At 48.8% G+C, this 12,680-nt stretch overlaps 1 protein-coding gene across 1 annotated transcript in view; it reads left to right on the top strand.

Annotated features, from left to right (window-relative positions):
- Positions 1-2,006: 2,006 nt before the first annotated feature.
- The window catches only part of SNTG2 (syntrophin gamma 2), a 327,759-nt gene continuing 317,085 nt past the window's right edge, over positions 2,007-12,680 (top strand). The window contains exon 1 of the mRNA XM_087437204.1: positions 2,007-2,279. Within this exon, the coding sequence (XP_087293330.1) occupies positions 2,208-2,279 (72 nt within the window). The 5' untranslated portion in view covers positions 2,007-2,207. The remainder of the gene's footprint in view (positions 2,280-12,680) is intronic.

Genomic DNA, 12,680 nt, shown 5'->3' with positions numbered 1-12,680 from the left:
TCAAGAGCGTACACTCTAGTAAACAATGAGTGTTCAGAAGCTCCCATAGATGTCTGTACAGGATGGGGGGAACAGGTGGGGAGGAATCTGGGAAGTCGGGTTAGAAACCCAGCTCAGCAGTCGGAGCAGGTTGTAAACTGGTGCAGCAGCTATGGAGCACGGTATGGACAGTCCTCAAAGGATTGAAAATAGGACCAGTGAGGGACCCAGCAGTCCCACTTCTGGGTGTTTATCTAAAGGAAGTGAAAACAGGATCTCAAAGAGGCATCTGCACTCCCATGCTTGCTGTAGCCTTATTCACAATAGCCAAGATATGGAAACAACTTAAGTGTCCAGCAATGGATGATTGGATAAAGTAGATGTGGGGTGTGTGTGTATATGCATATATGTGATATATACACATATATATGTATGCATCTGTGAGTATATATATACATATAGTGGAATATTTTTCAGCCACAAGAAAGAAGGACATCCTGCCATTGTGACAACATGGATGAACTTCGAGGGCATTCTGCTAAGTGAGCTAAGTCCCACAGAGAAACACAAATACTGTATGACCTCACTTATATGTGGGATCTAAAGAAGCCCAACTCAGAGAGACAAGAATAAAGTGGTGGTTGCCAGGGCTGTTGCAGAGGATGCAGAAATGTGGATCAGAGGGTACAAACGCGCAGCTATAGGATGAATGAGTCCTAGGGGTGTATATCATCAATACTGTATTATAGACTTGAAAGTTGCTAAGAGAGTAGGTCTTAAATGTTCTCACCACAGCAAGGAAATGGAATTCCATGACCTGATGGAGGTGTTAGCTAACCCTACAGCGCTAACCAATTTGCGATATATAAGTGCATCAGATCAACACATTGTACACCTTAAATTTACACAACATTACATGTCACTCACATCTCAAAGCTGCGGGGTAATAAAACTGGTTGAAGTCAGAAAAAGCAGTGTCCTTAATGTTGTGTTCAATACACATTCCTCCTCAGGCATTCCGCCGTGTCTCAGAACCTCAGCTCGGCTTCCCCGGCCTTGGGGCAATAATGGAGTGGGCTTCCTGAGCTGGAATTGTCGCACGTTGGCGTCGGTGCGAGTGTGGGGGCCGAGGGGGACAGGATTCGGAAAGGGAGGAAAGGACACGCTCGCTTCTTTTTAAAAGGGTGGTCGCCTTGTGCTTTGTGTATTTTTCCTGAGATTTATCCCAAACTGGTTTCATCTACATTTAGATTACGATGATTTGAGTCCACACAACCCTGTATTGCTGTCCTGAGAGTCATTTTGGGGCAAACCTGAATGAGCAAGGGGACCAGGCGACCAGCTGGTGCCCGACTCCACCGGGAGGGTGTGGAGGCCGGTGGGGTCCGGGCCCAGCCCCGCGCCCCGGAGGTGGGTCCCTGTAGGTTTGGTCTGCCTCTAGAGGGACGCAGGAGCCGAGCCACCGCGCTTGGGGCGGTGGGCGGGAAAGAGTTGAGGCTTCGGCGTGCCTTCCTCTGCCGGGCAGTCCACAGGGTCCCGCGTCAGCTCCGGAGTGACCAGGTGACCCCCGAGGAGGGTCCCCAGGGACCCGAAAGGCGGCTGGGCCGGGACCGTCCTAGGGCAGGGAGGGCCGTTGGGCGCCCGGCTGTGGATCGGGGCCCGCCCCCCAATCAGATCAACCGTGAAGTGGGGACGGGGAGAGGGCGCCGAGCTCCGGAAGCGATCAATCTCCGCCCTGTGGGAACTGCATCTTCCCCCACTCCCCTAGACCCCATCGGAGAGCTCCCACCCGCCCACCGTGGGACCCGCCCCATGCCCCCCGGCCAACCTGTGTGCGCTCGGCCTCCGCCCGGTGGGGAGACCCCCGCCCGCCCTGGTTCTGGGCGCGGGTCCCCAGCCAGTGGGAATTACAGGCAGCCGCGCCACCCAAGCGTTCCCACCCGGTCCCCACAGTGGAGCGCGCCGTGCCCGCCCTCCCCGCTCTGCGCGCGGGTCCCCACCCCCGTGGGAGCGAGCGCCCCTCCTCTCCCGGAGGCGGGCCCGCGTGGGCGGCGCTCGTGGGCAGCGGGCGGAGCTCAGGCCTCCCCACCCCGCCGCTGCCCGCGGAGCCGGAGCCCTAGCAGGAGAGGGGCGCGGACGCGGCGCCCGCGGGGCCCTCGGATGCGCGCGCAGGGCCCGGGCACTGAGCTCGCCCGGCCCGGAGCGCGGGCCCAGCCGCGTGCGCAGCGATGAGCGCCGAGGGACCCTTGCCCCCGGCCGCCCCCCGCGGGCGCCCGGGCTGCCTGCTGGTGCCGGTGCGGGTGAGTACGACCCCTTTGCGCCCCTCTTTTCTCTGCGCGCTCCTTCCTTTCCCCCCGTGCCCCCCTCTCCCCCTCCGTGCCCCCTTCACTCCTCGCGCCCTTCCACTCTGCGCGCCCCCTTCCTCTCTCCACCTTTTACTCCCTCAGCGCGCCCCTGACTCCCCCTCCTTGCCCCCTTGCCTCCCAAAGCCCCGCCTCTCCCCGTGCCCCCTTCCCTCCCCAGACCTCCTCCTCGCCTGCGCCTGCTTTTCCTCCCCTTGCTCCCTTCCCTCCAGGCTCCCCCTCCTCACCTGGCGTCCCCTCTTCTCCCTGGGCCCCCTCATCTCTCTGCGCCCCCTCTTCACCCGGCGTCCCCTTCCCTCTCTCCCGAGGCGGCTCGTTCGGGCAGGTGGACACTGGGACCCGGGGCACAGTGGACATCCAGCCCCTGACCGCTTGTTCTCCCCCTACCCCGAGATCTTGAATGGAAACTTACGAGGTTTGCCTTCTTAATGTGTTGAAGGGCTGAGTGGGAAGGCGCAGGGGCTTCGTATTCTGTGAGAACCAGGGTTTTCCAGAATTGGGGACTGGGATTGATTTGCTCCGCATTTCTGCCTGTGGTCAGGTGGTTGTGCTGAGGGGAGCCCCCGTGGGCGCCGGCTCCGGGTCTGGCCGAGTTGCCCACCTGGAGGTCACAGCGGAGCCTCCCTGAGCCCAGCTGGGCCCGGTCCTCAGGGGCCTCGGCCGGTTCTGGGGTCTCCCGGCTGAGTGCCCGGTAACTCAGGGGACCATTTCTGCGCAGAATTCCTAATACTGATTCTTTTTTGCGTGTGACATGTATTCTAGTCCCTACCCCAAACAACTCCCTCACCACCCGGTTATTTTGGTTATTTTTAAATAACTAAGCTACGGATTGACAGAAAACAGAAATGTTGGCTCAAACAAAAACTTGAAGTTCTTGGAAACCTTCAAGTTGCAGCCCACAGCATAACCGAGGGTTCTGGAAACCGTGTAAGAAAACAGTAGATTATCCTGAGCCTTGCGAGGCTCTCCAGCTAATAGATTAATATGGTTGTTCCTGCAAATGCAGTGATCGCCACTTCTGTAGGGTTTGTGCCCCACAAACTCCCCAGCCCCGTGAACAACCAGCAGAAACCGGGGATTGTTTAGCTGTCCTCTTAGGGTAACTGAGAAATGCTCCAAAAAACAATAGGAGGAAGGCTTATGTAAATTCTTATTTGTCGTAATGCTTCCAAACTAAGGTAGTAGTCGTAACTTCTGCATAATTCTTATTTTTAATCTGTGTGGAGTTAATCCAGGTGGCCGAGTTGCCCACCTGGAGGTCACAGCGGAGCCTCCCTGAGCCCAGCTGGGCCCGGTCCTCAGGGGCCTCGGCCGGTTCTGGGGTCTCCCGGCTGAGTGCCCGGTAACTCAGGGGACCATTTCTGCGCAGAATTCCTAATACTGATTCTTTTTTGCGTGTGACATGTATTCTAGTCCCTACCCCAAACAACTCCCTCACCACCCGGTTATTTTGGTTATTTTTAAATAACTAAGCTACGGATTGACAGAAAACAGAAATGTTGGCTCAAACTTGCCTCATCCGTCAAGTTACACCATTCTGGGATATTACCACAAAATCTTTAAATTTCGTGTGCAGTTGCGTGTTTATTTTTTAAAGTACTTTGTGATGTGAATAGTTTTCCAGCTCTTGCAGTTGGTAATTAAGCCTTAGAGATGTGCCTCAGTGACGGGGAGTAAATTGCTTAAGGAAGTAGGGAAGCTGGGGCGTGCCGGGCTTTCTGTCTTGTTCCTGCTTTGAATTTTCAACGACGCCCTCCCGGCATTAGGAATTGCGAGTTTTGTTTAAGGAGTTCTTGCAACAAGTCTTGTTTATAACCCTTGTAATTATAGTGGAAGAATTGGAGTGGATTTACCATCTGCATAACTGACCCAGTTGATAAATTATTGGCAGTAGCTTCAGTTTTTAAAAAAATATCAACTGCGAGTCCTCAGGTCAATACTCTGCAGTGTGCAAGTGCTGATTCCTTTAAGGCACTAAGTTTGGGGTGCACAGTCAAGGTGCAGGCTCTTCTCCAGTTTGCTACCAGATGTGATTAGTGCTTTCTTTGTGATAAAAGCCTTGATTCTATGATACAGCCTATTTAAACTGCACTTGTAAGCAAGTTTTTGTCAGCATTGGAGACCAAATATTAGAATAAAAATAGCCTGTTAAGAACAAGAACAACAACTTTGGCTTCACAAATGACAAGGTGTGCTCGAATGCTGTGCTGTGCTCCAGTGTAAGGGAAGGGTCAGATTCTTACTCATTTACAATAGATCTAAGTGTCCTGCTTACACATTTGTCTTTAAAACCTTGAACATTAATAGCATACAATCATGGGTTAAAGATTTGATGGAAAATGGCACTATACATAGGTGCACTATGAACCTTTGATGGCCACTAATTTTTACTTGAATCATTAGGGTCCAGACAACCATGCAGAATTATTAATTTTCCTATAAATAACCATAATATCATTGACTTTGCATAATTTAATCATTTCAGTTAAGCAAGAGAACTTAGTGCTTCTAATTAGAAAAATAATGACAAAAAGAAAGTTATTTTAAGCCCATTATATTTCTAGTTGTAAACATTTTTTTCTGAAGTCAAAAATACAACACTTTATTTATAATAACTGCTTCTTTGAATCATGGGAATTTGGCCAGATTTGAATGTCTCCTGCTCGGTATTGGAGCTTCTTTTTTCTCTTCCCTTTTAGGTAGCTCCTCCCCATTGTGTATATTTCCTAAGTGAAGCCAGTTCATGCAGCTGTGTCCCCGACCGCTCCCGTGTCCCCTGGTGAAGTGCACTGATAGAGAGCCATCCATACAGTGTGCTAAGTGTGTGCTGCTCTTGTGTTCAGACGCTGCTGTTGGTTTGTGCTGTCAGCACGTTTTCTGTCTTTAAAGAGCAGCACTACTCCAGTCTGACGGGCTGGAAGCATGAAATAGCATCAGCCAGCAGCGTGCAGTTTCATGTGGGGAACTTCCCGTGAAACGAGAACATGCCAGGGCATTTTAAATGTGCGTTTTGTGCTGGAACCACTGAGTCGTCCCTTGAGAGATGTGAGTTGCTCCGTGACATAATTTCAGCGTGTGACCTCCTAGGGTGGCCGTCCATTTACTTTATACTCTTGTTACCTGTTTCCCATCCTTGCTGACTCATCTTTGATCAGTTGTGGAATTTCTGGTGACGTCTATGACATCAGAAGCAAGATGCACATGTTTTAAAATGGAGAATTATCTGATTTTACCTGGAGATATGTTTCCTAGTGAACGTTTTCACAAGATCCAAGTTAGAAAAGTATGCTTATTTATTGAAACCGTCAGATGTAAAAGTCAGATGTAAAAGTCGCCTTATTTCTCCAAACAATATATGTGCAACAATAGCCTTTTATATCTCTATGTCTGTGAAGATACATAAGTATCGATGTGGCTTTCTAAGTTTCACTTTAGTTTAGTTCCACGACACGCACTTTGAGAGAGGCTGACGTGAGGCCTCCAGCATTCCATCAAAGGAGTGAGTTAGAATTAAGGCATTAGGCTGCTTTGTAATCGGGATGGCGGGAGGAGAGCCTGTGTTGAGAGAGGAAGAATCGGTTTACGTCCCAGTTCCCTCATCTGTTAGATGGGTGTATCCCCTACAGAATTATTAAAATGGTGTGGTGTCGTGGGTTACCTGTCACACGGGCAGCATTCTGTACATCAGGCCCGTAATGGGAGCTCTGGAAGAGAAGGAAGTCTCGGTGTTTGGGTTCGTGTCTGCATCCCTGGCCCCTGCGTCGTGTGGGCCCCGAGCAGGGTTGCTCGAGTCATTTCCACTCGGGTCGCTCCGATTGTTCATGGAAATGAGGAAGTGGCGGGATCCAGCTGGAGAGAACTCAGACTCCTCACACCGACTGGAACTGGGTGTGGTCTACTCTAGTTTCTCTGCCAGAGAGCATGCCGTGTGCGTTTTAGGGCCACTTTGAATCTCTGATTTTAGCACCCTTAGAAGCTTGCTATTTAATTAGAATATACAGGTATTTTTTTGAGACCAAACAAGGCAGTTAAAAAAATGCCTTTGGAGGCCGGCCCCATAGTGCAGTTGTTAAGTTTGGCACCCTCCACTTCAGCGGCCCAGGTTCATGGGTTTGGATCCTGGGTGGGGACCTACACCACTTGTCATGCTGTGCTGGTGACCCACATACAAAATAGAGGAACATTGGCACAGGTGTTAGCTCAGGGCGAATCTTCCTCACCAAAAAAAAAAAAAAAAATGCCTTAGGAGGAAAAATGCAGGAGAATTTCTTGGAAAAATGTACTTGCATTTTAAACTGGCGAGTACTTGTGGTTATCCAGCTGGTTACTGCATGTTGTCACTGTGATTGTGTTTGGGATAGAAGATTGTGGATTATTTCAGTGAACACTAGATGTCACTTTTCCCCAGTCCATCCTTTAGAGCAGAGGAGGCCGGTTTATCCCTTCTATTTCTGTACCAAATGCTAAGCCTCTCTGCCAATCCCTCCCTGAGGCCTGACCCCTCCCCCCACCAGAAATCCCACCTGCTCCCTCGCCTTCCTGGGACCTCACCCATCAGCCCTAACCTGGACGTCCTTCTCTTTTGTCTTCAGTGCTCTTCAAAGTGCTGGGAATGCTATGACGTGATTTTTCAATTAAAATTGTTAGGTACAAAAATTTCTGTTTCTAAAGAGTCTGAAGTTGAAGATCCTATACATATTATTATTAATTAGCTATGTTTTAATTAAGCAAAGATTTAGGATAAAAAGAACCCAAATATGCCTCTTATTTAGAGGATGCTGTGGGAAACAATTAGAAAATGTAAAGTTATATTTTAGTGCGGAAGAATTCAGCCTCAGAGAGAGCTGCAGTCCTGAACTACTGAGCTGTGCCTGTTGAGCTGTTTCAGTTTCTAGAGCAACTGTATCTCCTTCATCTCTCTCTGCACTCGAACCTAGCAATGTGTAGCCACGTTATTTACAAACATATTTCTTACAGTGAGTGAATAAATTTGACTCTATACTGTTGACAGTTTGATAACAACTCTACTTAATTTTGATAGGCACCAAAATTTATTGGAAATTTGGATGAATATCATTTTATTATAGCACTGAATTGTACTATTATAAATACAGTCACGTCAAATATTAAAATTTAGTATCGTAAATATCATTGTGCTTATTATCATTCACTTCACTAGTTTATCTTTCATGCCATTTTTAGTTAGACCCCAGCTCTGGAAGGAAGGCTCCCATCTGGTACCGGTTAGTGGTAATTGCATTACGCATTGACTAATGAGAAGTAACTGTAATTATTTATATTTTAATCAAAATAGTTTAAATGACAGATCGTATGTAAGAATTCAATTCCATTTCTAGAGTGAATGCTTTCAGCAGGCAGATATTTTATTGTCTATTTTATGAATTATTATAGGAAAAATATAACCATGTGAACGCACCCAAATTCTATTTTAGGACATTTTCATTCATTGAGCTGGTGTTTAGGAAAATAATCTGTATTTTTAAAGTGTGAGATAACTGTCAGTTATTCCTAGCAAAAACATAACATTTTCCATTGAAAATAAATATTTTACATTGAGCAGTGTTCACAAACATTTTGCCATCCAGAACCTTCAGAAACTAAATACAGTGGCCCTCACGTATTCTTTAAAGGGGAAACCAGCTTCCCTTTCCAAAGCAAAACCTAAGCGATGGAAGGGGAGGCTGAACCCTGTCCCCGAATCTTTCCCTCCGAGTTTGCTGTGCCTGGAGCTCTGTCTCTGCCTGGTCGCCGCCCTGTAGGCTGCAGCCACCCTTAGCCTCTGTCCCCGAAGCCCTGAAGCACCCAGGTCCCCAGCCCCCAGAGCTGCCTGTCTCCGTCTGGCTTCACATCTCAGCAGCCAGAGCCTCTGACTGCCCCCTTCGGCCGCTGGCTGACCTCTGCGTGACGTCAGGCCCTCTGCCTTTTCCCCGTACTCCTCGGGCTCTTTGGGTAAGTAAGCCTCAGTTATGCCTTTCAAAGGTGGGCTGTATAGAGGTCCTGTCGTAGGCTGTGCTTTATATTTCCAGGTAACCTCCCCTCCTCTGTGGTTTAAATTGCCGTCGTTCGCCCCTGGCCCCCAAGGCTGTGCCTTCAGCTGCTCAGATCCTGCTTGGCTGTTCAGTTCTCATTTCCAAAACCCGTCTCATAATCTTAATCCAGAAGTCTGGTTTTCTTTCCACGTTTGTATGTCAGAGAATAACAGCATCACACACATAGCTCATGTCATTACCCGGATCGTGGCTTTTTTAAACCTCTGGCCACTGGTATTCCTGCTGTCTGCCTCAGGGCCTTTGCTCATGCTGTTTTCTCCCTCGACATTCATCCAGCCCTCCCCTCTGTTCCAGCCTCCCATTACTCAGCTGATTTCCAGTGCCTGTTGCAGCCCGGTGCCTCCCCGACATCCACACACCCCTTCACTCCTGCTCCCGGAACCCCAGCTTTGTCAGGTGTTTGGTGCCCGTGTGCTCACGGGCCCTGTTCCCACCCTCAGGTTTAAATGCAGACTCATCTAAGCCAGAAGGGGCATGGTTGCAGCTCTGCCGACGCTACTGCTTGTGAGCGGATGGGAATAGCTCCCTTTCTTTTACAAGGAGACACCGGATGGGGTGAATCAGTTATATGCCTGGTACGTAAGAGCTGGAACACACTTACCAGTTGTTTGAATAAGTGTTAGCTGAATTAAAGGCATGTAATGCTCTGAGTAAGAGGGAGGAAGTTCTATTTCTGGCTTTTGTACTGAGAATTTATTTTATATTTATGATTAGCTATTTTGGATTTGAATAAAATTGTGCCTTTACATTTTTATAACAGGTACATTTTAATGTCAGTTTTACAAGTCAGCATCTCTGTTAATGGTAAAATATAATTTATTCTGTTTCTCATCTCTATCTTGCTGGATATTATCCTTAATGATTTCTTTTCAGATGATTATACTTTACCAAATGACTCCATCGGTTTGAATTTTCACATGTAATTATCTTAAGTTTTCATTATGTACAAGAAATATGAAATTACTCCTCATGCCTTAAACCTAGGGCCACTCAGACCCCTGATGCATCAGGAGCAGTCCCTTCCGAAAGGCCAGCGATGCGTCGTCCGCATGGGTTCACGTTGTCTTGATGGAAGGAATCCAGGTGGTTTTATTCCTGAAATCATCATGGTTTGTGTAACGAGGTAGAAAAATACCAGCTTCTGCCTTTATGTCGTTAGAAACATTAGAGATTTCACTGCCTGCCTACACCTCGAGGAAGCGGGGAGGGGTGGGAAGGGAATACAGCAGGCTGGGGTTTCCTCAGCCTCACGGGTTTTCCTGAAGATGGGGACTTTGTGAGGGTAAAATTCAGTGTTGTTTGGAAGAGCGCTTTGCGGTTATAAGTGTACACATACAAGCACGTGTGTACAGGTCGTTTACAGACGCTGTTAGGCGCTGTACGCTGTGCTGGGAATGAGAGACGACAGAGGCAGAGCAGGATGTGGTCCAGACGTGAAGCCCTGCACAGGCGAGGGCCGGTGACGCCCGGGAGGTGGGTTCTGAGAAAGCAGAGGAACAGCTGTGCGAGGGTGCCACAGTGCGTTCCCTCCTGCACCGTGTAATTGCAGCTGCTTCTTCCCGGGGACGAGATTATGAATGTGCTCACAGGCTGTTAGAGGGGTCAGGGTTTGTGCAGAGTAAACACACATAACTCATGATTGCAAGTTTTTATGAGTGTTGTAAGGGAAGGAGAAATGTGCTGTTATGGAGAATGACATGTATTAAGGGACTTCAGCGGTACCAGTGTTCACAGGGGAGTTGCAGAGCAGCGGAACAACTACTTTAGATTGCCTGTCTGGGAGGAGCCTTCTGAGTGAGCGCGGCTGAGCCTGGAGGGTGAATCAGCAGAGACAGAGCAGCGAGCATCTGTGGATTCAGGGCCGGATGTGCAGAGGAAGTCACGCCTGTGGGGCATCTTGAAGGAAGACAGGAGTTTGACTGGAGTGTGCACGCAGACACCCCACAGACACACACACAGCAGGCTTCAGGGCTCTTCAGGGACGAGTCTGCTAGAGCTAACATTTCTGTTTTACTTGCAGAGCCAGAGTGGAGAGAAAAAACTCAGACCAAGGGGTCTGAAGATTTTCCTACTTCTAGAGCAGTAGCCGTGGTTTGTGTCACATGGGTCTGACCAGCCCGTTTGTTTTCACTGCCTAGAGAGCAGAGTCCCTTTCTGGAGCGGTCTATGTTATGGATTAAATGAGTGAGATGACCTTTCACAAGATGGAGGCAAAATATTCGGTCCAGGGTGGTCACACTGAAGCTCTCTCTTCAGCATTAGACAGAAGGAAGAACTGTGTGATAAGAGGCGCAGTAAAGACCCCGGACCCCTCAGCAAGCTCTGTGCTCCTTCCTGGGGAGCACAAAAGAGATCAAGTCTAAGTAACTTTAAGTTTAGATATGAACTTTTCTCTAATGTCTGATCCTTGGGCTCTGTGGAGCTGAGGTCGGTGGACTGCAGACACTGTTCACCCCTCCCAGCTGTGTGTGTGTGAGTCACAGTCCCGACGTTTCGGGATCCTCGTCGTCATGGCTGCACCCAGTTTGTGCTCAGCTCAGCAGGTCTGGCTTGGGTGGTTCTAGGTGCTGACTTCTCTTTGCGTGCTTCTCCTCTGAGCCTCTGCTGGTCTTCTTGTTCTGCCCGATGTTGTGTCTTTGGCCGGCACAGTGGAGGGACTCAGGACCCCACGTCTGGAGCTTGGATGCTCATGTGTGGACCCCTGTGTGACTGTGGGCAGGTTACTCTCACGGTCAGCAGAGTCGTGGAGCCTGCATTACAGGGTTCTAGTGGTGACTATTAATAAATGGCTGTGTTAATAAACATGTGATACGGGGATATTTATAATGGCTGGCACCGGTATATTCTCACTACCATCATTAAACACGTTTTATTCAAGGTGAATCATTATCACTAGTACTACTGTGATATCTTCTACATTTGTTATTCCTAATAAATCACCATCCTAAGAACACAGGTTCCAGACTTTGATCTTGTGTGGTTTGTAGGGTTTTGTCTTAATGGGAACATTTAAATACGGGATGCATTGTGACATGTGGAATTTGTGTGGGCATCATTTGCCATTAATGGTATGGAACATACTTCATCAGCTAGAAAAAAAATCCAATGCCATGTGATTCTGTAAAAGTATATTTATAACAGTCACTGTTTCTGTTCGAATTTTGCCTCAGGGGTCAGCTGTGTCGTGACTAATTACAGTGGATTTTAACACTAAGAGAGTTTCCTTAGGAAGATACTCAACATATTTAGGGAGGTTTTTGCCTGTAATTTTCCAATTGTCAAATGTCTTCTGTAGTTGATTGAATGCTGGTCCTCAAAAAGATACACCCACATCCTAAGAGTCCCTGGAAATTTATGTGGCAAAGATGGGATTAAGTTAAGGGTCTAGAGAGGAGGAGCTTGTCCTGAGTTATTTGAGTGACCCTAAATACAAGTCTAAATATTCTTTCACGAGCGAAGAGGGAATGTGGAGACACGCTGAGCGGGGGGGGGTGTTAACCCAGAGGCAGAGACAGGTGATGTGGCCCCAGCCCAGAGCCACCAGCCGCTGGAAGAGGCAGGAAGGATCCCCCACCTAGGGCCTCCGGAGGGAGCACGGCCCTGCCCAGACCTCGGTCCCAGACTTCTGGCCTCCAGAATTGTGAGAGAAGAAATTTCTGTTCTCAGATACCAAGTTTGTGAAAATTTTCTTACAGCAGCCCTGGGAAGCTCATGCGTTTCCTTAAGTAACGAATCGTTTTCAAGGGGTGCTTCCCTTAAAATACAGGGAATTTGAGCGCAGACCTTCCCCAGATTGGAAACATTGACATGATTGCTTACGTTTCCTGAGTGCTGTGAGCTGTGGACTCCTGGCAGGGCTTCGCCCCTGTTCACAGTCAGCCTCAGCAACCCCCGAGGCGGGTGCTCTTAATGCCCCCCGACTCTGCTCTCAGTGAAGACGATGGAGGCAGAGGGCAGCTCTGGCCCCGTCGTCCTGCCCTGGCCCCTGGAGGTCTGAGACAGATCCACACTCTCAATGCCTCCAGCGTCTGCTTCTCCATCCTGTGAGCACCAAGGAGAAATGGTCCTAAATGCACGACCTTGAAGTGATCACGGCCGTTAAACAAAAGGATAAAAACAGGAATCTGACAATTAGAAATCAGGAGCGAGACATATCTCCTCAAGTTACCCGCTTTAAATTTGGGTCACCATAGAGATTGGGGAACAAGGTCATAGCTCATATAGAAGGCAGCAGTGCCTGTGTGTGCACGCGCATACACACGGTCGT

This window comes from Ceratotherium simum, chromosome 11 (genome assembly GCF_057802395.1).
Source record: "Ceratotherium simum simum isolate JZ-2026a chromosome 11, ASM5780239v1, whole genome shotgun sequence".
NCBI classification, from domain to species: domain Eukaryota; kingdom Metazoa; phylum Chordata; class Mammalia; order Perissodactyla; family Rhinocerotidae; genus Ceratotherium; species Ceratotherium simum.
This window is presented reverse-complemented; position numbering and strand designations above follow the sequence as displayed.